General features: G+C 35.5%; 1 protein-coding gene across 3 annotated transcripts; it reads left to right on the top strand.

The window, feature by feature from the left end:
- The first annotated feature begins 13,709 nt into the window (after nucleotides 1–13,709).
- Nucleotides 13,710–25,077, top strand: LOC311067041 (putative ferric-chelate reductase 1). Of its 3 annotated transcripts, none has more exons than XM_084088591.1 (7): nucleotides 13,710–13,896; nucleotides 15,445–15,560; nucleotides 15,746–15,940; nucleotides 20,891–20,986; nucleotides 21,074–21,236; nucleotides 22,776–23,006; nucleotides 23,133–25,077. In XM_084088591.1, the coding sequence occupies exons 2-7, from the start codon at nucleotides 15,447–15,449 to the stop codon at nucleotides 23,171–23,173; spliced, it is 840 nt and encodes a 279-aa protein (XP_083944717.1). In that variant the 5' UTR covers nucleotides 13,710–13,896; nucleotides 15,445–15,446; the 3' UTR covers nucleotides 23,174–25,077. The 3 variants fall into 3 exon arrangements, with proteins under 3 accessions (XP_083944717.1, XP_083944718.1, XP_083944719.1); XM_084088592.1 differs by having other exon boundaries at nucleotides 13,791–13,845; XM_084088593.1 differs by having other exon boundaries at nucleotides 13,791–13,854.
- The last annotated feature ends 1,509 nt before the right edge of the window (nucleotides 25,078–26,586 follow it).

Raw genomic sequence — 26,586 nt, 5'->3', positions numbered from 1 at the left:
GTATAATCTACCAGTTAGCTCCGCTGGTAGCTAAGCGTATGGGGTTTATTGTTGTGATTGGTCATAGTGTCATCCAATTGCGTGAGTGAGTGAGATTTTCAAATGCATGCTTGGTGCCGCCCCTCGAGCTGGTCGATTTTCATTAGTCGACGCCAGACCATTAATCTTTTAGATTTAGGTCTGGATTTCCAGGCTACTCCTCCCCCTCAGGACAGTATATATGTGGCTTCCTGTTTGCTATGGAATTATTCTTGTGCCAATAATAATGAACGTAGCTTTTCAAGAAACTAATTAAAATATAAATTGAAACTGAATAAAATATCTTTGAAACTGAAAAAGAATAAATCGCAGGCAAATTTTTTTACTTCGTTTTTAATACAATGCATGTTTTGCTAACTATTTCTCATATTTCAATCGCTGATCTGAACTTACAAATGCGCTTCCAGAGTTTTCATTTGCACTAATGATCACTTAATAAGAGGAATTTAAACAATATGAAAATTACAATCGTGGCCTGCTGTCAGATGATACATAACTCTAAGGGCATTTCATTACATATGTCACACAAAGAATGTTCTTGTTGCCATTTTTTTATTGATAATTGTATTTAGTTATTTCATTTAATTAACACTATCTTCTAACATTTAAAATTGTAAATATATTTTAACAATCATCAACCGTTTCAGTTGTGACTTCTACAACCAGTTAAATGAATGTAATTGAAAATATGAATTCAAATAAATGTACGTTCTTTATTGTCACTAAAGCATATACACAAGTATCAGAGTGAAAGTCTTGGATGCAATTATGTTGTGACAGGAAAGACCAGAATCCACAAAACATTAACTGCATAATATGCATGTAATGCACAGTATTCTCATGATATACATTACTATACAAAATGCACAATTACAAATACAGAATACATTTTAAAAATTCATATACATTTTAAATGTCGCAATGATTCTTTGAGCAGTTCCTGTTGCAGTACAAGTAACAAAGCAGTGACTGGACACAAGCAGTACAAGGATAGTCCACCCAAAACATGAGCATTCTCTCATCATTTACTCTCCTTCATGCTGTCCCAGATGTATATGACTTTCTTCTTCACATAAACATAAACAGAGAGTTTTAAGGAAATAATCCATCTCTGTGAGTCCATAATACAAGTGGATTGTAACCCATGTACGTAAGACAGTTGGTCGGAAGTGATTTTTAATAGTTAAAACAATTTACATTATTAGTATTTCTTTTATCTAGCCTATTGTTTGACTTCAGAAGGCATTGACTCATCCACTGAGGTCGCATTGATTACCGTCACGGTCACTGTGTGTGTTTTTTAAAGGACTTGCAGAGATGGATTACTTTCCTTACAATCTTAATTCATGTTTATCTGTAGAAAGAAAGTAAATGCATCTGGGACAGCATGAGGGTGAGTAAAATAAGAGAGAATTTTATTTTTGGGTGAACTATCCCCTTAACATTCATATGCTGTTGGTATGCTGATCCAAGATCAGCGTAGACTAATAAGAATAAAGTGCAACCTCTTGTGTACTTGTGAACTGTGTTTGTTTTAATCTAGAGGAAATTAAAATATTTGCTAGTTTATAATATTAAAATAAAATAAAGCAGGTGTCTGAAGATCAAGATCCCAGTCATTCAAAGGTGATGTGTCTGAACAAAGTAAGATTATTGTCTGACAGGGACCATGGATCTCTGGTACTATCACTCCATCCTCTATGACAGCATCAGAATTTTGTTTATTGAAAAGTTGCTCCACTCCCTGGAAAATGAAAGAGGAAATGTATTATAATCTAACAATACAAACTGCTTTGAACTCCCACATACAGTAACAAGTTGCAGACTTAAAATATTTATTTCAAACAAATTATATAAATGTTTTAAGGGATTTTACAGTACTAAATATTTACCTCGGAGTCATGCAGCATTTATCATCTGTAATACTGTTGTGTAACCAGTAGATGGCTGTATAGCCCTATATATAAACATATATCCATGGCTGTGTATTCCCTAGTTGCTGGATGTTTTCAGTCATAATTACTTGCATGTATTAAGTTTTTAATTTGGACATATATTTATTATTAAAGACTGTTAAAGATTAAACATTTTTCTCAGAAATGTTCATTTGAAGTGCAATTTTTTGCATTATTATTATTAGTCAAATATGGACTCAGAAAAAGCATTTTGTTACTCATACTAGCTACATATAATAGCTTTATCAGTCATCTTTATCACACTAAAGTAATCAGAATAAATATTGCGACCAGGGCGATACTTCAAAATAATTGAGTGTTTACATATTATGAACAGAGACGTGTTTTGTGGTCAAGTCGTGTCTCTCCTCTTTCAAAAACTCTGCATCGCAAATTAATCAGCAATTGAGAAATTCAGGTTTAAATAGCTTTATCGGCATGGTAAAAAAAAGGCTTTACGTTGCCAAAGTTGAATCAGGCAGTGATTGACAGCGCTCTGGTCCTTTGGCATCTGTCATTGACTGATACAGTACTTTTTGTACTGTAGGCTACAGTATAGATACTGTACAGTACTCTAGCCCAATGTTGTTTGGGGTGGCTGGGGGGAAATATGATCTAATCGAAGACTGTAACTGAATGTAGATAAACAAGTCATGTAATGATTGGGCTAACAGTCAAATCAAGACAACACAGCTGTATAATGTTATGGGCTCTCACTGAGCTCTAAAATGCCTCTCCACCTGAAAAAAGCCAGTACTGTATTATAAATAGTATTAGTATAGTATAAAAAAAAAATCAAACTTACCACGAGTAACGTTAGGCTATCCAGTATCCTGATAGCGACGATGACTAATGATAATGATATCATTCGTCTGTACTATTCCTTCTATAAGAAATCATCTCAACAATATAGTGTAGCAGCAAATAAATACAGAAACTTAATATCACTAAAATGAAATAGAAAGCTGCAATTACAGACGCTTAAATCCACACATGTAAACACAACACTGACGTCTTCACTTCCAGGTGAAGAAGCTGTCAATCAAAAACTCAGTAGCCAATGAGAACACAAAAACTCTGGAAGCACATTTGTAAGTTCAGATCAGCGATTGAAATATGAGAAATAGTTAGCAAAACATGCAGTGTATTAAAAACGAAGTAAAAAAATTTGCCTGCGATTTATTCTTTTTCAGTTTCAAAGATATTTTATTCAGTTTCAAATGATATTTTCATTAGTTTCTTGAAAAGCTACGTTCATTATTATTGGCACAATAATAATTCCATAGTTTGCAGGCCTCTCCTATTAGAAAGCTCAGTGGAGAAAGTAAGACAAAAAAATCATTATTATTAAACAAAGCACTGTTTGTCTACTTGCAATTGAGGATTTCTTGTTTACAGAACCACAGATACAGAGAATAATAAACATTAGTCACACTGGGAATGTACACCTTCCATGTGATTTTGATCTGTGGAAAAACAACAATGAATAAACGTATATTGTACAAAACAGTGTTGTGTAGTTTTTCAAATTGAATAATTTATATCCCAAACACTCTTTTATCACACAAGTATATCCATAATGGACTATAAAGGTATGAATGAAATAGTCTCTTCTTCAAATGCTGAAACTATACTGTTATGTACAATGTTTCTGTGACTGTCCAAAGCATGTGAATATGGTTGCCGGTTGCTATTAGCATTTAGCTGTATCATTCACTGCATCATTTCTCACTTTACAAGATTTGCCACTCTAATGTGGGGTTAACACTGTAAAAGCAGTACTAACCCTGCTCCGGAGCAGAGTTTCATAACCCCGGAAAAAACTTTTTCTTCTGTGAAACACAAAAGAAGATATTTTGAAGAATGTTGGTAGCCAAAACATTTTGGTTACCTTTGACTTCTATGAAAAAAAATACATCACATAGACACATGCTTATTCCTTATCGCTGCTCACCACTCTGAAGACACACTTTCACCTAGCTTGCCGGGGTTCAGTAGTTCAGGAATTAAAGGCAGGGTAGGTAGGAATGGTCTAAAAAAATTCTTTTTCAAATTTGTTTAAACTTTATGTACATATCAATACATAATTAAAATGTAAGTACTCTGAAAAAGAAAGTATAAAAATCGAGTGTCTGTAGACCTCTCAGGACTGTTTTAAAGACAGTTCATTATTTCCATTCACTCCACCCCCTCCCTTCTGGGCTCCTTCCAAAGCCACGCCCCCAAAACACATGAACGCGCGACTCCAACCGCTGAGCTGAAGACGCATTATTTACCTGAGACAAGCAGAGAGGAAGGAGCACAGTGCATGTAGTGACATCATGTCAGAATCACATGTAATAAAAAAATCTAACGCTAATTGCTTATGAATATAAACAAATAAGATGTATTTTAGTACTCACTATCAAGCTAGCATATTGATATTGGTAAATTTAAAATATATATTTTTTGATTCGCTAACGAGCTAGTTATATAAGCTAAAAACAGGTTGCATTGATACACTTTTTTACATTACCATCAGTAATATTGTGATGAAGATGAATTTCGTGTAAGATTCATAACATATATGGTGTTCTGCATGTAGGGGTGGGAGATATTGACAAAAATGAATGTCTCGATATTTTTTTCCAATATCTAGATATCGATATTCAGGCGATATTTTTGCCATCCTTCAAAGAAATGTGAGCAAACTGGCAAAGAAGGTCCAGTTGGTCTTTTGACTTGCTGCATTTGACCTATATTATTCTAGGCTATAGAAAAAAACAATAAAGGAGCTAACTAAACAGAATCTGTGGCAGCCCCTACTTTTTCCACTTACAAAAAAAACAAAAAAAAAACTTAACTAGGCACTTCTTGCAACAGTGATTATTAAATCAAACAACAATATGGTTGATGATCAATTCAAAGTAAAAAAAAAAAAACATTTTCAAAACGGTATAAATCCATTCATTTTCCCCCCAAAACGCTATAAATCCATCTTTTTTTTTTTTTTTTTCTAAATTTATGGTTTGTCTTTTTAAAAAAGTTTTTGTCTTTTATTTTTCGTGTTTGCATTTATGAAGAAAAAACAATATTACTTGACAGTTCTCCATTATGGACGCGAGCGCTCTGAAAGCTGCACTAAGACTTTCAAACTTTAACAGAGACCTCAAAACAGAAAGCACAAAGCCTTTCTTTAAAACGAATTTCGTTTTGTATTAATTGTATCTTAATTTTAATATATTTTTTTTTTCATTAATTCATTAATATTTTCATTCCTGGATTAAATACATAAAGTAAATATAGGCTATCAATCACAACATAAGGTGCTTGAACTGGAGATTATATCATCGTGAACCGAACCGTAGCCTCGCCTCACAGGCCTAAAAAATGTGGAATATATTTACAGAAATCTGGTTCTAAACAAAACCATCCAAAACAAAATAAAACTATGTAGCCTAATAAATGTGCATTTCTCCGGTGCCTGCGTTCACTAGCCTACTGCGAAGATCGCGAGTCAAATATCGTCAACTTCATCTTTGCAGCCGACACAGAAATTAATAAACAATTAAAATGTCTTATTGCAATATTTTACACATTCATAATCATTACTTTTGCTGGTTCTTTGAGGCAGCTTTTTAGGTTTATGGCGTTTTGGAAAAGAGCTCTTCACGTACAAACATCGTTTCACCAAGGCACAGCAGCCCTTCAGCACATAAGAACAAAAAGAGAAAAAGCACGGACTTACTAATTACGAAACTTTGATGTGGTTGAACAGGTGAAACAGTCACAAATTCCTCTGCAACTCAAACATTCTCAGTACGAGTTATGAAGGAAGAGAACAGCATTTCAGTTTTCAGCGCGTCCTCCTTTGATTGCTGTGTTGTGACTGGAAAAGTGCATGCAGGAGCACATGCGCAAAATGTAGGTTTGTAAAATGTCCTTTTGTAAAATAAAAAATAATTTTAGGGCGAAGCAGAGGAGGTCGTGCAAGAGGCCGTGGCGTGCAACTAGGGTCCGAGGAAGTAGAGGCTGAGGACGGGGTGGTCGCTGGAAAGCCACGATGATATTGACACGCGTTTTATTTCTTTGATTATCCAAAGACTTTTTGTTCATTACCTTTTCTTGTACTGTCTTCTTTTTTTGCCTTGTTTGCCTTCACTAACTGCATGCCGGTAATGTGAATTTTGATTGCTCTTTCTCTGCCATTGTTTTGCTATTCCTAGGTTCCGTGCCTCTCGAATTCCTCAAATCAAACGTGCGCGCGCAAGTGGGCAGATCCCGTGGCAAAAGGGTGGTTGCCATGGTTGCGAGAGAGAGTGACAGTCGCCTAAGCCAATCCTTTGATTCGTCCCGAATCGAAATAATGAGCTGTGTTTAATACAGATTAAACGGTCTAGAGTCACTTGATTTTTATACTCTTTTTTTCAGAGTACTTACATTTTAATTATGTATTGATATATATAGAAAGTTTTAACAAATTTGGATCTTTTATTTTTATATAGTCCTACCTACCCTGCCTTTAACTCAAAATGAATATTTTGTATATAAATGCACAACATGTTTTATTTAATAAGTTCAGTGAAGATCATTCTCAGAAAGACACAATGTTTAGGAAAAAATCAACTTTTGCACCCACTTCAGGCCACAGAATGGCATGTCACGCCGTGTTGAGTTCTGGGTAATGTCGTGGAAAAAGTCTTCTCATTTTTCTAAGAAATCACTCGAGTCCCAGAGTCCCAGATGCCAAAAACATAGTCTTTATTGGTGGAGACAATAAAAGACTATGTAATTATGTAAATATGTAAATACATCTGTAATTTGCATTAGTGCGCTTGATATATGGATCTTAATATTAAAACATCTGATAGTGGACATCTCCATAGTGGTTGGTACAGCTGTGCTGGGTGTCTGCTCAAGTGAGACATGCTGAACTCTGTAAAACATATCTTAATGAAAACTTTTCTTGTTTAGACTGCATTTTAGGAAGATCACGCTGGATTACTGCTAGTTAGTTTAAGGCAGTGTTTTGATTTTCTGTCATGATTGTGGAAAATGTTGCAAGTGTAGGTCATTCATGCTGTATCAGAATTGCCATTGTAACTCACATCATCATTCAGGGAGAAAACTGAACAGCTCTCAAAGTTTGTCGGCATGCGAGTTAGCAGATATTGCATGTAGCCACAACAAAACACAAACTTCTAGGAATCTGATTTTGTTAGTCGTGTGTTGAAATAAAAAAAAAAAAATTATGGTAACCAGAATCATTGTGTCCGTTTTTAGTAGGTACATCGTTGTTGTGTAAACATACCCTTGGATGGGTTAAATGCAGAGGACAAATTCCGAGTATGGCCATACTTGACCGTATGAACCTGTTTTAACTATGACTGTGTGATGTTTTTTTGTTGTTGTTTTTTTTATTTTTTTTATTCAGTGTTAGCATGATCAATGTACAACATGCCTTCCCGAGGGAAATAGAAATACCTTAACAGAAAATCTTTAAAATATTGAAGAAATAGAAAAAGTCGTAGATCTTTGAGTTCAGCTCATGAAAAATGGGGGCAAAAACAAAAGTGTTTATAATTTTGTTCAGCATATAAATTCATTGCACAGTTCTTCCTCCCATTTGCGAGCCACTGTATTCAAGAGTCCAGAGGCATATAAAAGAATAAAACCTAGATAAAAAATGAGCAGCATTAGTTGTGTTGAAGAGGAAACTCTCCAAATTGCTAAGTGCTGGCGAATCCAGCACAGATCTTTGCTTTGAAAAAACATAATGCCGAATTTGTAAATAACCAAAGTGGTGTTGCTTTGGGAGATCAGTTGTTGGAAGGACATTAGGGAGCCATCCTGGAACGAGTCCCCCAGTACACGAATCCCCTTCATGTGCCATGCTTTAAAGATAGGCGAACCTAAGTCCGCGGAAAAGTCCTGATTCAAGTAAACTGGACTCAGCATAAACATAATTTCACCTCTCCCAAAGAACCTTGAGATCTGTCGCCAAACTTGAATCGAATTGTAAAGTATCGGATTTTTCCTCACTATATCAACACACTTGTAGGGGCATGCAAGCAAATAGGCTCCAAATAGAGAATGGGAAACAAGCACAGGAATCCACACTAGTACACAGTAAGACCTGTACCACTCCCAAATGAGTCTGGCATGGCAAGCCCAATTATAATATAAAATATTGGGCATAGCTAAACCACCCAGTTCAACTAGCAACTGCAAAGATTTAATCTTTTGTCTAGGCTTCCTGCTATTCCATGCAAATCTAGAAAAAGCACTTTCCAGCTCTGCAGAAACTTTCCTGCTTAACCATAAGGGCAGCATCTGAAGAGGGTACAATAATCGAGGAAAAATATATTCATTTTGATTAAACTTATCCTACCGAGCAGCGAAAGAGGAAGAGCTTGTCAGCGGTTTAAATCTTTTTTTACAGTATGAATAATCGGGGCACAATTAAGTTTCCATAATTTATTCAGGTCAGTTGACACATTAATCCCAAGGTAAACAAATCCGGATTTAGACCATTTAGAAGTTAATCAAAGATTCAGTATTAAAATTGCCTAATATCCGGTTTCCGATTTACTAAAGTTAATTTTGTACCCTGAGATTAAACCAAACTCATCAAATAAAGACAGCATTGTTGGTATAGATAATTTGGGTGATGATAAAAACAACAGAATGTCATTCTGCATACAATGCTATTTTGTGCTCTGCAACCATCATTGAAATACCCCTTATACCTCTATGCTGTCTGATAGCCACCGCTAGAGGTTCCAGAGCCAGCGCGAACAAGAGCAACCCTGTCTGATTCCCCTAGCAAGTGGGAAGGGATCTGACCATAAGCCGTTAATAATAACACAGGACGTAGGGGAATGGTAGATAGTTTGAATCCATTTCAGAAAGTCACCATCTATACCAAATCTCTGCAAAGCCTCAAACAGATACCTCCTAGCATCAAACAGATACTAGAAAGAATAAAGATTTTGATAAAATTCTTTCATAATTTTATTAATGTATTTGTTTTCAAATCTATTAGCCCCAGAGTTATCCTTTAAAGATGAAATTACATTGGTCTCTGCCCTCCCCCTTGCCAACTGCGCAAGAAGACGGCCTGGTTTATTCCCTGATTCATAAAGTCTTTGTTGGGCAAAGAAAATAGATGATTCTGCCTTCCTAGTTAATAACAAGTCTAAAGCAGAACGGGCTGCATTAAACTGCTGGGATAAGCCTCTGGAGGGTGACACTTTGAAATCTATCTCCGAAGTCCAAATTCCAGTGGAGCAATCCATCGTTCTGTCCAATATCCTTTGTGATGACAAGAATAGATCTATACGCGGAAACGTTTGGTGAGGCTGGGAGAAAAAAAGTATGATCTTTCCCCCTCATATGAACTGACCTCCAAACATCAAACAGTTCCAGAGCCTTGCAAAATTCTAAAAGTATAAGACTTTTCCTTGGTTTGGTACCTCTTGGAGGAGACTGGTCTATGGATGGGTTCAGTACGCAGTTAAAATCCCCTCCCAAGAGTATGAGAGAGCATGAAAATGAAGAGATGTCAGCAAGTAATTTGGAAAAAAATTGAGGCTTATATGCCGTGGGCGCGTAAATGCAGCCGATCAGCACATGTTCCCCATATAAAAAATCCGAAAGAAGTACATAGCGACCTTCATTATCTGTAATCGATTTTTCTAATTTAAAGGAGAGATTTTTATGAAGAAGAATTGCAACTCCCCTGCTACTGCTACCAACCCAGTTTCTACGCAGGCTCATGTGATCTATGTCACGGAGATGGGTTTCTTGAAGCAACACAATCTGACATTTCTCCTTCTGAAAAAAAGAGAGAAGTTTTTGCCTTTTGACAACATTGTTAATGCCATTCACATTGAGGCTAATTAATTTAAGATCACTAATTTTCTCGTAGACAAATGTTACCATAACATTGAAATAGTCTTGATAAAACCAAAATCCAGGTATGAAAGAGCTCTGGGGTGTTAAAACAGCACGAAGAATGGTCATAATAATAAACAAAACAGCACACCAAACAAAACCAAAACATCCCTGCCCCGTTATCAAAAAAGATTACAAACCTTGCATGATAAGCACATCCCTCCCCCCAACCAAGCTTGAAAACAAAAGTGTGGAGGACGTAAAAAAAAGCAGCCACTTTACACCGAAAGACGGAGTTTAACTATCTGTGTCAATCTCCAGCAGCTCGGGGAGCAAGGTTTGAAAAAACTTAACAGGTTGGCGACCCTCCGCGCCCTCCTTCAGATCAATGATACGAATATTGTCCCGCCGGCTGCGATTTTCGGCGTCCTCTGCTCTCTCCGAGAAGGACTGTACAGTTTTTTCCAATGCCGCTATCTTGTTGTGAAGTTCCGCCACTTTGTCCTTGATCTGGGAAACACAACTCTACGCCTCCGTGATACACTTTCATGTTATCCTCTAATCGGGTTGTAATTGTGTCCAACGTCGACTCGAAACGAGCGAATTTCTCGTCCAGGAAGGCGCTTAAATTATCAGTCAAGCCTGTACCAGACTGGACTGTTCAGCTGAGGAGCCACCATCTTTGTTACCCTGATTAGCAGGCGGTTGGCCTTTTGTTGTCATGCGGCCCCTTCTAGTTTCTTGTTGAGAAGCCGCGGGACCTGACCCTGCCATGTTTACGAGTTGGATGATGAAAATTAAAGGAAAACAGCCACACAGTTTAATGTAAAAGTGAGAAAATAACATGATGGTCACGGGAGCTCTGCGAAAACGTCACAATTAGAATGAGAGCATCACGTGACTGCATGTGATGTGTTTTATAAATTGTTTGTGTATTATGTATTGTCTGTATGTCTTGTACCTTTCTGCTGCAGAACTAGTTTCCTCTAAGGGGGGCAATACAGTGTAAACAAACAAAGAAAACAAAGCTTGCTGTGTAGCCTTATGTGTGTGCACATAGTTAATAATAATAATAATAATAATAATAATGCGTTACATTTATATATCGCTTTTCTAGGTACTCAAATCGCTTTTACATATGGAAGGTGGAATCTCCTCAACCACCACCAATGGGCAGCATCCACCTGGATGATGCGATGGCAGCCATATTGCGCCAGAATGCCCACCACACACCAGCTTATTGGTGGAGAGGAGACAGTGATGAAGCCAATCACTATATATATGGGGATGATTAGGAGGCCATGATGGACAGAGGCCAATGAGCAAATTTGGCCAGGATGCCGGGGTTAACCCCTACTCTATTTCCAAAGGACATCCTGGGAATGACCACAGAGAGTCAGGACCTCGGTTTAACGTCTCATCCGAAGGACGGTGCTCTTTGACAGTATAGTGTCCCCATCACTATACTGGGGCGTTAGGACCCACACAGACCACAGGGTGAGCGCCCTCTACTGGCCTCACTAACACCTCTTTCAGCAGGAACCTGGTATTCCCAGGCGCACTCTCCTCTAAGTCCCTATACTGACCAATCATTGACCAATCATTGAGCGCCGTTGAGCAAGTTGAGCAGCTCAATCCACCAATCACTGAGCTCTGTTGAGCAGGCTGCTTCCTCAACCCACCAATCAGATGGCCCCATTGCTTTGACTGGCCGGGTCAAGTGAGTCATATCAATAATTCTTGATAGTCTTTGTAATGTTTTACTAAAAAGTAAATACTTTGGAAATACCCAAACACAATCAAGGCTGGACATTAGGACTAACCTACTATCCAAATACAGGTAGATTTTACTTATGGCTAGTAACACTACTGTCACTTGCCAGTTTGTCCTGTTGGAATTGACTGACTACATACTGTACATTTAAATAGTTTAGGCCTGTTTTGTCCGGTTATCTCCAATAATCTAAACTATTTTGTCTCATAGTAACTGATAAGCCATTAACAGTCAATAACATGTTAAAACACTGAAAACACAAGGCAAGCAAAAATATAGTCTAAAATTATAAAACCATTAACTTTTGAACTTTCAGCTAATCATATGAAATATCACATTAAAAGGTAAATCAGATAACATCCATAAAGATTACTCAGTACTTGTGTAGTATTTTTTTTAATTATTATTATTTTACAAAATACCTTTTTACTTCTACTTTAAGTAATAGTAATAGCAGTACTGTTACTTGTGTACATGTTTTGCATCTCCTGGTCTTCCAGTGTTTAGTCCCCTGTACAGTTTGAAAAGAAGAAACTAATCTGAATCTGTTTCTGTTTTATTACAACAGATAAAAAGCATGGATTTGGAGGGACACAAGTGCAGTGTATGTGGCAGTAGTTTCTCTGTGAAGTCCAACCTGACTCGGCACATGCAGCTTCATGGTCCTGTAAGGCTGGAAGCTTACGCTGCTATTTTGAACCAATAATCGGAACAAAAGGCAGTTGAAGGATGACGTGTATAATTAAAATATTTATCTGACTCCAATATAATAAATCTGACTCCATTAAAGTTGTTGTTATTCTTTAACCTCTTATTCTTTAAAGGTAAAAGTCTTTCTTAGAACTGATAGGAAAACGTAGGATTTAACCTGAACGTTTAGATAACGAAAGTTATAATCACTTTAGCTTTCAACATAATCAGTGATAAAAGGAAAGATTCTCAAAGCCTTTAAAGCAGGCAAAGTTATTTATTAAGTTACATGTTTAAATATACAGACAGTAGAATGGAACAACATACTGTATAGAAACTCAGTTGCAACAAATAATGAAGAAGAATGACTTTACAAAGCTGTATCATACAAATAAATAGTTAAAAAAATCATATATTGTGATTTCTGGATTATTTTTTTTAGATTATGTCTCTCACAGTGGGCATGCACCTACGATGACAATTTCAGACCCCTCCATGATTTCCAAGTGGGAGAACTTGCAAAATAGCAGGGTGTTCAAATACTTATTTTCCTCACTGTATATGATTCCTCTCACTGCTGTTTCCCCATTTGTCCACTTGATAAAGGTAAAGACTGTCACATGAAACTGTATTGAGTATAAGAGGCTGAATTACTTACCAGTAAGGTAAAGATAAAGTCTTTTTCTAAAATTCCATTAAGGTCCTTTTATGTGTACACTTTACATGCTCCCTACAGGGCGAATAGGGCCTATAGAGTGAATAATATCTCAGATATGAGCAAATTACACTTTGTTCAAGTAGCCTAATATATTTTTTCAGTGATCTTGCAAACATTGTAACTAACAGTCTCAAGTTTATTTGTAAAGTGCATCCATTCATACTTCAAACAGATATGAGCGAACACATTTGTTACATTACTTGTTTTTTATTGTTTTAATTGAAGCATTATGTTTGTTACATTACGTGACAGACATATTATACTTAAAACATTCAAGTCAGAGATTCTAGTCTTCATGGTCTTATTCACAAAAACATAAAAAAGAACAGTAAACCATTTCAGAGGTAAACAAGACTTAGTATTGATATCCTGAATTGTGAAAACATTGGTCTCTCTTTCCATTTGGCCCCTCCCCTCTCTCCTGCTGATCTGTTACTTTGTTTTTTTCCAAGGTGATCAGGACCCAGGATAGGGACTTGGAGGGGTCATGGGCCTTTCCCATGGAGGTCTCCCATCCAGGTACTAACCAGGCTCAACCCTGCTTAGCTTCAGTGGGCAACCAGTCTTGGGCTACAGTCTGATATGGCTGCTGGCGAAATTGCAGAGGGCAAATTCCGAGTATGGCCATACTTGACCTTAACATGTCACTTTCACTTTCATTCAATGGGGTGTGCTCATTTCCAATCCGGTTATGTGGGCTTTGACTTCTATTTAAAATGTATACACAAAGAAATTCATTACTCATTTTCCAAGGGATTGAGGATCAACGTATCTACTGGTGAAGACATCTACAGGTAGAAGAAGTAAAAGAAGCATATCTTATGCAAAGTTTGATTTTGATTAAGGTTTGTGTAATTTATTTAATTTTCATCAGTATTTTGATGTTTATTTAATCCATGCCAATTATTGAAGTTAATACATTCAAAAGTCTTAGACCACTGTAAAAAAAAAAAAAAAACACTCATCTTTTTTTTTTTGGTGTGCTTTTTTGAATTTTACTTGAGTTGAGATAACTTTTTTGATTTTGTAAATAGAAATGCATTGGATAAATAAATTGAAACACTAAATTAAGTTTACTTTACTAATAATATATATATACACTGTAAAAAGTGAATAGTTGAATCAACTTAAAAAAAATACTTCAATTGGTAACACCTAAAGAAATTAAGTTTTCTCAACTTAAATTATCACATTTTTCATGATAAAACGTGATAATTTAAGTTGAGAAAACTTAATTTCTTTAGGTGTTACCAACTGAAGTAATTTTTTTAAGTTGATCCAACTATTCACTTTTTACAGTGTGTATATATATATATATATATATATATATATATATATATATATATATATATATATATATATATATATATTATTTATTTATTTTTTTAAATAATTTTTACAGTGTAGTTATAGTGTATAGTAAATTGCATTTTTATGTTTTGCAGTTTAATATACTAATACACATACCCCCGAAAGACAAGGCTTAAGCCTAGTTCCAGACTAAACTGCATGTTTGAGCTGTTTTAACTGAAAACAACTTGCACGGACATATCTTAAAATATGTCAGTAACATTGTTTTGTCTCACACCAATATATATATTTTTTTTTGTCTAAGGCAAGTTTATAAAAGCTACTTAAATGTCCTAAATGCACTAAAGCCTTATCCTGGATTAATCTTAGCCCTGTCTGTGAAACCAGGGCATATATTTATAATTATATATATATTTATTTATTTATTATTATATTTATTTATATTATTAAATTTGTTATGAAAACTATATTTATTGAAATAAATAAAAAATAATAATTATATATATCAAATAATTATTCTGATAATTTAATTTGTTATGAAAAATAAATGTTGTTAAATGTTTATATATATATATATATATATATATATATATATATATATAAATTATTATTTATTTAAATAAATATAGTTTTCATAACAAATTTAATTATCAGAATAATTATTTGCTATATTGAACAGAAAGTGTACACGATTATAATTTCATTGAATTTGGCATGAATACCACAGGTTTGTGCAAGATCGTGCTTCAGTGGAAGAAACTAAATTTATGCTAAAATCTAATCTTTTGCTTTATAATGTTTCTTTAATTGACATTTTTCAGAACCCTAAAACTATGTTTATTTTAAATCAAACCCTTCTATTATTGAACAATTATCCATTTGTTATTTGAACAATTAATTGTTGAGAAACACATGCTTGTTTGCAGAATAGTATTTATTATAGACAACATATAGTTTAATTATAAAATATTTTATCTTAATTGTAATCCATAAATTGTTAATTCCATAAATATGTATGATATCAGATGTATCATTCTAATTCAGATTCATTTTATTTAATGCATATATAATCTTTTCCACAGACATGGAGAGTAAGCGGATGTTTTTAGTGGTTTGCGTGATAGGCTGTGCAGTGTCTTTCATTGAGGCTTCAACTTCAGTCAACCCAATCAAGCAATCAACACCAACAACTTTGACTGTAAGAATACTATTTACTTCTTTCCACAATTATTTGGTTCAAAGAACCATTATTAAACAATGACAGACAAATAGGTCATTTGTTTAGAATCAAGATGTGATTGTTATGAAAGCAGTTTAGGCTGTTGATGTTGACAAAGGCATCACTAATATGTATATATTTTTTCTGATTTTTCTTATTCATAGTCCAATATCACCCGCAATGAGTGTGGAAAAACCAAACTGTGCTTGGACAACCCTAAAGGATGTGATCCGTCGGCTAGCTCCCAGTGTTTCTTCACCTCAGCTATCTTAACTAACACCAGCCTCACTGTTGAGCTCAGTGGCAACTCTGCTGGATACATCGCTTTAGCAGCTGGAGTGGCATCTAAAATCTCTCAGGTATACAAAGCATTTCAGTCAGGACCACTTCGCCAAGTATGAATAAATAGATTGTAATAGACACAATAATAGATTATTGCGATAATATAGCATACAGTTAGTGTTGGCGGTATGGATCTGTTCTGGGCAAAACTCCCACGCCTGTCCATGCAGCTATGCGTGGACAGAGCGGGAGAGCAGCAAGCTATGTGGGAATGCTGAAGGAGTGTGAGATTTATGTGTGCCGCTGTGATAGATGTCAACACTGGATTGGACCACGTCATGAACAGCTGGCTAACAGCTGATGCGGGCTTGGCTGACGTGGCCTGCCTGAACTAACGCGATGCTTGATATTTTACAACACACACACTTCAATGCCTCTGTGGACCAAAAGTCATAAAATTGAAAGCTGATTTGGTGCTCAAGAAACATTTATTATTATTATCAATGTTGAGAACAGTTTTTGCTGCTTAATATATTTGTGGAAACTGGTAAGTCTAAGTTAGTTCCCTTTTGAAGAGGAACTTCAGCGCTGCGTCATGTGTTGATGCTATAGAGATGCCATCAGCGTGACTGGTGTCTGAAGAACGTCTAAACACACGTCAATAAATCATTGGCAGACGGCAGTCCATGACATCTCATGCAGAGTATAAGGGGCACCTGTAATACATGTTATCAGCTTTTCTTTTCTTTTTGTCTTCAAGAGCCACTTGTTTGTATGTGCAACATACTACTCTGTTGGAGAATGTTTGACTCCCGAGGGAGCTGAACTCATTATGATAAACTTGCAGTAAGAAGCTCTGTTCTTGTTTGATTCTCTCACAAGTGATATGAATCTAGTATTTGTACGATCTCTTGAGGAATGAGAGTCGAGGGTCTACACATCATGGCTCGGGTCCCGCCAAGGCGGCAGGTTGGGATCGATCGTGGGGATTGTAGTCGGAGAGTGGGAGGAGTCTGGAAGTTTTTTCCTTCTCCTGCTGGCTCTGTTGCTTTCATGTCGGTTCAGGAATCCGCTCAGTGTCCGCTTCTGACCTGACTGATTAATGTGGCATGTCTAATTTTAAGGAATTATTTTTCAAGGCTCTCTCCATGCCGATGAAGCGATGCATTTGGCTCTCAATGTAAATTTCTGGAAATGGCCGAACACCTACGGGGTCGGCGCTAATGATTATTAATAATAATAATGATTATTGTTAATAATAAATACTATGGTTTTGAAGAATGAATGAAGGCTTTTGCTCCTTGGCCGACTTAAGTTGTCATGGAAATGCTTGATGTATTTTGTAGCCTAGTAAATGTGCTGGTAAAAAGTATTTTGTATTGAAAGTACACCAACCCATGTCTATAAAAAGTGAGAGTATTTAGAATATCACAAATAAATAGATGGACAATAAGATTATGACGCACATAATTCTTAATAAATTATTGGCCACAAATCCTTGAGTACAGTTTGCAAAACTGTGGAAACGGATTGTGAAAGCGTGTGCATGGATTATGAATTTGTGGGTACGGATTGAAATACCGAAAGGTACGGTTTACAAATCTGAGCTCACGGATTGGAAATTCGCGGGTATGGTTTATTAATCAGTGGACGCGATTTGTTAAACCGAGGTAACAATTAAAGAATCTGAGGGGACGGATTGGAAAAACGTGGCTACGGATTTGTGGGACTTGTTTTTTGTTTTGTTTTTCTCCTACAGGTGATTTGTCGTGGCCTCAAGATCCCATGTTGAGGGAACAGCATATTTTCTCATGGCCACAAGTTTAATACATAAACAAACCTGTGTGACCATAGCAAAATGGGATAATAATAAAGGGATATTTTTACTAAACTGACTTTTTATTTATAATTAAGACATGCATGAAGACAGTGCAGCATGAATACAGACATGGCATAAAGACAGTGCAGCATGAAGACATGGCTATATTATATTAATTTATAATATTTTATATTATATTCCACACAATATAGACAATGTAGACATGCATGTGACAGCATTAAAAAATTGTTAAAGAACATACATATACAAATAAATACAGTAAATGCCTGACAATCATGCCAGTAAAGCTTTGATTCTATGATTATTTCTCCAGGCCTGCACCAGTAGGGGCAATAAATGAATTAACTTCACTTTAAAGGAATTTAACAATAGTATGCTATAATATTTCATTTCATTTCATTCCGGCTAGTCATCAAAAGGCTATATATTATACTAAGTATAATAATAAACATGTAATATGTTTTGATAAGAATGATAATAATAAGTATACATAAATTCCAAATATCCATTTCTGAAAATCCCATGTCACGTAGATTTGTTTACACATTAAACTTGTGGCCACAACAAAAAACTTGTAGCCACGACAAAACTGAGTGAACCAAACATAGCCCTTCCCGGTCAGGTCAAGTCAAGTGTCTGAATGTGACCTCACAAAAGACAGCAAAACATTTTTTTCAACATTCTTGATAAGAATGATTAATAATTGAGCATCAATAATAATAATAATAATAAAGCAATACATTTACATATTAGAATTATTTCTGAAGCATAATGTGACACTAAAGTTTGAAGTAATGGCTGTTCAAAATTCAGCTTTGCCATCACAGGAATAAATTACAATTTAAAATATATATTTAAACAAAAAACAGTTATTTTAAATTGTAATAATATTTTACAATATTGCTGCTTTTACTGTATTTATGATCAAATAATACAGCCTTGGTTAGCATAATAAATAAATAAATAATATTTCAAACTTTTGACCGATAGTGTGTTAAACAGCAAAATACTGTAATGAACCAGAACTACTCACATATTGCTTGAAATAAGGTCCATTATGGACTTGATTAAACACAAATTAAACACACAGTGACAGATACACAAACAATGTCTATAAAGTAAATCTGACTGCATTCAGAGGTTTATGTCAGGGTTAGGTTCTGTTTTGCTTTAGTTTTAGATGTTCCCAGTTCCTGTTTATTTCCCTCCTTCCTTAGGGTACGTTTGCATGACAACGATGTAGGCTACTAAAAACGAGCACTTTTTTTTTGTACAGATGACAACGTTATCAAAACGATCCCCTTTCACACAGATCTGGCCAGGCCAGTAGTTGATGTCACTTTGTAAAGAAAAACTATGCGTCTTCGCACAGATGGATTCTTTCACAGAGCACTCGCGCCAAACGCTCATGCCTATACAGTAAACGTAATACGTCACCTATCATTTTCAATTTCAAAAGCTTGTACTTGAAACCCGTTTTCAAAAGTTTGCGATTTTAGCCCGCCAAAACGCTGTTGTCGTGTAAATGAACGGCCAAAACGCATAAAATCCAAGTTTTTATTTGAAAAAGGTGTCGTGTAAACGGCCCCTAAGCACTGTCCACACTAATACGGTTTTGTTTTTAAAACGCATCTTTTTCTCTCCGTTTTGGCCTTCTGTCCACACTGACACCCCGTCCTGAAAAAAACTGAGCTTTTTGAAAATGCTTTCCCAAGTAGATAAATTTAAAAAAACGGTTTTCACATTGACTGTAAACAGAGGTATTTAAAAAAGAATGACACATTAAGTCATGTGACACATTGATCTGATATGTATGTTTATACCGCTATTGTGCCTGCTATGTGCTATTCACTTTCACACCGTTGCTGAAGATAATGTTACTTTGTACACTCCTCATATCGCAGTCCTGCAAAAATGTACATTTTAAATACAGAAAATGCTAGTGTGGACGGAAAGCGTTTTGAAACGAAAACACCGTTTTCAAATGTATCCGGATTAATGTAGACGTAGCCCTAGTGTGGCCTAGTTTTCTAGTTGTTTGTTACCATAGCAACCAGTTGTGTCCACCTGCCCCTTGTTAACTTACTCATTTATTCCCTGTTTAATTTAGTTCCTTGTCCGTTCTTACATCTAATAGTAACCCTGCATCTCAATGTCCATACTATCCATCCTAAACAGTATATGAGAACAAAATAAGTGTGTCCCAAAGCATAGTATGTTGAAAAGAGTATTTCAGAAGTCCCCGGATGGTCTACCATTTCTGGTCGATTTTCGAAGGGTGGATCCGTGCTCACTATAACAGCTAATATTGTCCACAACCCATTGCGCTTTGGAGGAGGATCCAGTTCAGAACTACAAACATGAGTAAAAAGTTCAGAAAACAACAAAACATGGCGGATATGCACGACCGACGGTAGAGAGGTTTAGATAATGGGGTTTGAGTGGCCAATAATCAACATTTAAGCTGATAAAAATATTTATGTAATGTCATCCGTGTTATATTTCACCTGCAACAACGTTTACTTGTATAAAGATCCGTTTGACCATTAACTTTTAAATGCAATGGTATGCATAAATATGAGGAGAGTCTCCGCATTAAAGACCCGTGACTGGCAGATCAACGTGCTTCTGCATTTCTCTCCGATACGGTAGGAAATTATATTAAATGTGGAGAATTTTATCTTTGACAAGATGATTGACAGGTCTATCAATCATAACCGACAGAGAGCATCTGTTAAAGATGCTATTTTATGATGTGATAGTTTGTCCCAAAGCTTGTCTACTAAAGTATCTACTTTTTCTTCACAAAAAGTGTACATACTTTTAGGGAGTAGTATAAGTAGGATGAATTGAGACGCAGCATATGTTTGTTTTCAGTGGTTGTTCTGTTCCTGCGTGTTGTTAAATCTAGTGTTTGTTATTTTAAATGGTTTATTAAAGTTTTACTGTTGAATTTAGATCCTTCCTCATCTTTGTTGTAACCACACCGTGACACTATTTGAGGTTTAGATATTTTATTTTTATTTATTTGAAAAGGGACCATGTAAAAATTAACATAAATGTTGCCATTTCATGCATTGTTCCGGATCTGGCCAAAGGCCAGTAGTCTGCTTGGTGCTACGTCCATTTTCTCCTTCTCATAACAACACTCCCCCATCTTTTTCTTTTATTCTCCTTCTTTTTGCAGGACCGTCATGTCATCTTTGTCTGTGGCAATAATAATGGCAGTTTTGACTTTCAAGCTGCAATCCTCTACAACAATACACTGAGGATCACAGATTTAGTAAGGATAATATTTGAGCATATTGCTTGTGTACTTTATCAAATAATTAGATTTTGATGTTATGAATCAATATCTTTTTTTCCCCAGCTTTATGTAAACAATTCCCAGGGTTCAATACAGTCAAGCTTGATTCAGTGTGTTTTCACCATCCCCATTGATATAAACGTCACATCCTTCCTAAGCAGTGTCAATGGCACAAATTTCAACAAAATTCTCATGTTCATTGACATCTTGAAGGGATCAAACAATGGTGAGTTTGTTACATTACAGGTTGTTATAGGATATGTAGCTAATGCTGAAAGTAATACATTTCACTAAAAAAAATAATAATCTGTAATTCAAATACAGTGGGGTCCAAATGTCAAAGACATTGAAAATTTGGCATTGAAAAATCATTTTCAGTAATCACATAGATGAATAAATCTTCTTTGGTTGTTCCAAGTCTAAAAACTGTCTCATTAGCCAGTTAGGCCATATGCAACAAATCTGGGTGTTATATTTGATTCATTATCTCTGACTTGATTGAAACCATTTTAGATGATTTAGGTAGAAACAAAAATAGTTTCTACCAGTTGAGAGTTATTTTCAAACTCAAATAATTTGACTTCATGATTTGCAGAAGGTTCCATGCTTATATTACATCAGGAGCAGACCATTGCAATTATTTAGGTCTTCCCCACATCCCCAGTCCTCAACACACTTGCAGATTGTTATGATTTGGTGGTTGTGGTAAGACAGCACAGAGAGAGTGAGAATCCCAACGCAATATAATCACAAGTATAATCCAAACAAGTATAATCCAAAATCCATACCAGGCAGAGGGTCAAGCACATGTAATCAGTCCAAACACACATGCAATCCATGAAATGCAAGAAAGGAACAAGGATTCCAAGACTCAGGCAAAGATAAACTTAAGGAGCACAAGAACTGCTCGAAATGCTTACAGAGACCGCCAACCAAAACCAAACAAGACTCCACAACAAAGGCAAGGCAAGGGCATATAAATAGACAGGGGTAATGATCAATTGAAACAAGACACAGCTGAAACAGATAAACTAATAATGAGCAGAGGGTTCTGGGAAATGAAGTCAGGGAATAACAGATTCTATGGAAACAGTGAGGGACGAGGCTGCCATCTGCTGGTACATGATGGCACCCGCAGCTGACAGATGTAACAGATAGTTCAGAATGCAGCTGCAAGACTGTAGACTGGTACTAAAAAAAAAAGGAATCACATTACTTCAGTTCTGGACTTGGTTGATTTGCTCCCTGTCCATTTTAGAATTCATTATCTAATTGCTTACAAAACCTGTAATGTTGTTTTATGCCCTGGAACACTACGTGTGCTTTAAAAATAACATTTACTTATTTTGGTAAAACAATCCATTAAAATTAGTTCAATATTGTAGACTTTGCAGTATTCCTAGGTCACTTTTCACAGCAAATTTAACATGACCATGCAAACTTTTTTTTTTTTTTTTTTTTGCATGGATCATTATGTTTTGTTTAAAGAGTCTATGTCAGCTTAAGTGTCCCTATAATTAAAGGAAAAGGTGGGCATACCAAATACTCAAAATTATGAAATATGATTTTTTTTTTCTATTACCTTTTGATTCAACTATTCAACTCAAATTGTTTATATAATATAAATTGTAGTGGGGAAAATGTATAATAAATATGAAAAATGCAAAATAGTAGCATTTTTAGTAGTGGCCTCAGACTTTTGGATGCAACTGTAATGCATAAACCCTGAGCTGATTATACTACCATTTTGCTATTTCTTTTAAAGGAACTGAGCTGGGAGCACCAACAAGTGTACTTCAGTCCTCTGTTCTGGTTAATCTAGCTAATGTCAATTCTACTAATGTTGTAAGCACCACAGCTAACACCACAGCTAACATCACAGCTGGCACTACAGCTGGCACCACAGCTAACACCACAGCTGGCACTACAGCTGGCACCATAGCTAGGACCACAGCTAAATCAAATGCCAGCATCTCACTCAGCTTTCTGAGTCGTGGTAAATACATTTCTCAAAAGTTCTCCAATGTTGTGTTAATCACAATTTATTCAACAATAACATTTATGTTCTTTTCTCAATGCATACAGTTCAAATAACTCTCTCTTTTCTTGTTATGACTTACAGCAGCAATTTGCCTTCTCAGTATCTGCTTGTATCTGATCTGATGAGACCCGAGAGAGACCTGAGAGAGACCTGAGGGCTAACCATGCTTTAGAGTAGTATATGGATATGTAGTAACGTTGGCATGTTTTCCACAAAAAAAAAAAAATCTTATTTCCATTGGCTTCTTTCTTTCTCTGATTCTTTCTATTCACAAACATATAAGAAACCCATGTGTGTTTGACATTTACATGGTGTTAGGCAGGGGCGATTCTAGGATTTTCATTTTAGGGGGGCTCAGCCTCCAATGAGGGTATGATGTAAAAAAAAAAAAAAAAAAAGTTAGTTTATGGTCTAATGCTCATTATTAAGTAGTTTCATTTATTCATCCAGTAACATGCATATGGCATGGTTTTATAATCACTGAGGTCCCGAATGTGAGGTATTTAGGGGGGTTCGGGGGCATGCTCCCCCGAGAAAATTTTGATTTCTCTGATCTACATATGTGCATTTTAAGATGTTTTGAAGGCCAAAAAAATGGGATGACAATATAGCTTTAAAACCATGTGCGGTCAGCTGTTTTTTTTTCTCACCTCATCAGCATCACACTCTTTTTCTCTTTGTTTTTCTCTTGCTCTGTCTTTTCCCCTCCTAAAGCTGAGCTTTGACTGATATAGGCTTTTCATTTTTGTCTGTCAGTGAAGAAAGTAAACATAGGGTCAACTGATAGGTTGATTTATGAATCATTTTCTCAGACAAAGCTACCAGGAAAGCTAGGTAACTAAGTCCATCTACAATGAAATATAAATTATTTTATTTTTTAAGCTTTTTAGCCTTTGTAATCAACAATACGGTTGGTTATTCATCAAGTCACCCCGTGAAAATCTATTTAATTTCAAATCATTTAACTAACCAGCTAAACGTGTATTAATGTAACTGTCTATTGGCAATATGATTAATCTGTTCTATATTTATTTCTATTTATTAAAAATAACAACATGAATTATCAATTTGCCACTTCTATAAATCAAGTACTTCAAAGAAAATCACAAATCCCTTTACTCTACTCTTACTCTAATATATGTATGTACACTCCTCCTGATTCATTATTACTTAATACAAAACTATATTTATTAACTAAAAAGGGCCTAGTGACGCCCCTGGTGTTAGGTATGTTGGACACATAAAAGCCTACTTTTTTATTGTGTTTTAATTATCCTATGATAACATTATTTACTGATAGAAGAAATGATCACATAAATGTACACTTGTATTTTGAAAGAGATTCAAAGTTACTTTAAAGATTTGTTAAAATTATACATAAATAACAAACATCATATATATATCTACAGGTACAGTATCTATCATTAATTACAATGTTATTAAAATGTTAAAACATTTTGTTGGTCAATCTTTACGTAATATAAATAAAAACAACTTTGAAACTTAAATGTTTATTGTGATGTCTCTTTAAAGTGCCTCTATTATGCTTTTTTCGAATATTTCATGCAGTAATATAGCTGTCTGTGAATGTAAACGGTCTGCAAAGTTGTAAAGTCGAAAGTGCACGACAATTAAAGTTATTGTCTCCCAGAAGAAAGAATAGACTAACGATAGACTGGCCTGCATATGTAACACGGTATCACATTTGCATAATGCCATGGTCTTCAAACGTCTACTTTGACCCTATAGCAACGCATAATGTAAAAACTGCACATAATAAATATTAGGCTACATAATAATTGTAATAAAATGTTCATAATGTAATAATTTTCTCAATGTAATAAAATCTTGATCATAATGTAATCATCTTTATATTATGAGAAATGTATTACATTACACTCACCAAAACATTTTTTATATTGTCATAATTTTAATAGCTTTTAAAAAAATAAAAAATTAGCACAACTTACAATCGTGTACAGTGGTTGTAAAATGTATACACACCTTTGTTAAAACAAAGGTTTTGTCATGTAAAGAAAGAAAGAAAGAAAAATAAAATCAGAACTTTTGCACCTTTAATATGTAATAATAACCTACGCAATTCCACTGAAAGAATGTATAATCAAGCTCATGTGTAATAGTACACGCCTGTCACCTGAAGTGACTGATTAACACCAAATAAATCTCAGCTGTTCTTGAAAGATTTTTCTGACATCATCTTGGTTGCAAGTTACAACAAACTTTCCAAGCCATTAGGTATACCATAGTATATCTATATCAGCACAATGACAACAGTCATCAACAAGTGGAGAAAGTATGAAACAACAGTGACAATATCAAGAACATTTTCTCTCCAAAACTGATGAGAGGACAAAGAGAAAACTGGTCAGGGAGGCTGCCAGCAAAATTAAAAGAGTTTCAGCTCTTTCTGGCAAGTACATGTGACAGCTATCTCCCATATTCTCCATGTCTGAGCTTTGAGCGAAACCTTTTCTGACCAAAAAAAACATCAAAGCTCGGCTAAACTTTGCAAAACCATATACTCGGTCTCAAAAAAGACCAAGATTGAACTTTTTGGCCAAAATTGCAAAAGGAATGTTTGGCACAAAAACAGCACAGCACATCAGCAAAAGAACACCACCCATGGTAAAGCATGCAGAATCATGCTTTGGGGCCAGGGGCGGATTAGGGTCTACACAGGCCCCTATAGGCTTAGGGATTTCTAGAGCAAAAAGAAAGCCTGTTTATACCTGGTATTTAGATGCGTTTTTGGTGTCAATAAGGAGGTTCAACCAACTCTGAGTTAAAACTTGAACTCTGAGCTGATTTACCCTGAGATGGGAAATTCTGAGTTTTTGGTTTCAGAACAGCTGAATTGAGTTAGTTCAATCAACTCTGAGTTAAGCGCGTACACCATGACTATGAAAAGCCATGATCAATGGAGCTCCGAAATTACAATTCACTATGGAAACAGCACCCGACAAAAAGACGTCTGCATACATCCGAGTCAATACAGAAGTATAATTCTTAATCACTGTTATATTATCAGGTGAAAACTGACAGAAAGGGAAGTTATTGAACTAATACTCATTTTCATGGTAAAAAAAAGAATGTGATAGCAACTAAAAATGAACAATAAAACCATAATTCAATCAGTTAAATCTTTAAACATAAAAGGTCCATGGCTGTAGGCTACATGACTTTACAAACATTTGACATATTATGTGCCGTATTTACAAATATGTGCCGCAGCGGTTTCTATGTAGTATAATGCTCTTTTCACATAATTAAATGTTCTATAATCCAACCTGTTACATTTTTTAATTAGGCTAATGAAATTAACATTTGACTTCTAAGTTACTCCACCAACAGCAAGAATGCAGAGACCTGCACCACCACTGATAGATGAGGAGGAGATAGCCTACACATTATTGGAAGAATATAAAATCCAACAGGAAAAAGAATTACTGTTGCTTTTGTATTTGTAGGAAATAAAGATGAACAAATAAATTGTGAAAATTGTGATTTTCGGAAG

This window comes from Abramis brama (assembly GCF_963993115.1).
Source record: "Abramis brama genome assembly, chromosome: 17".
In the NCBI taxonomy this organism is placed as follows: domain Eukaryota; kingdom Metazoa; phylum Chordata; class Actinopteri; order Cypriniformes; family Leuciscidae; genus Abramis; species Abramis brama.
Note: the sequence above shows the minus strand (reverse complement) of the source record. Positions and strands in the feature narration are given on the sequence as shown.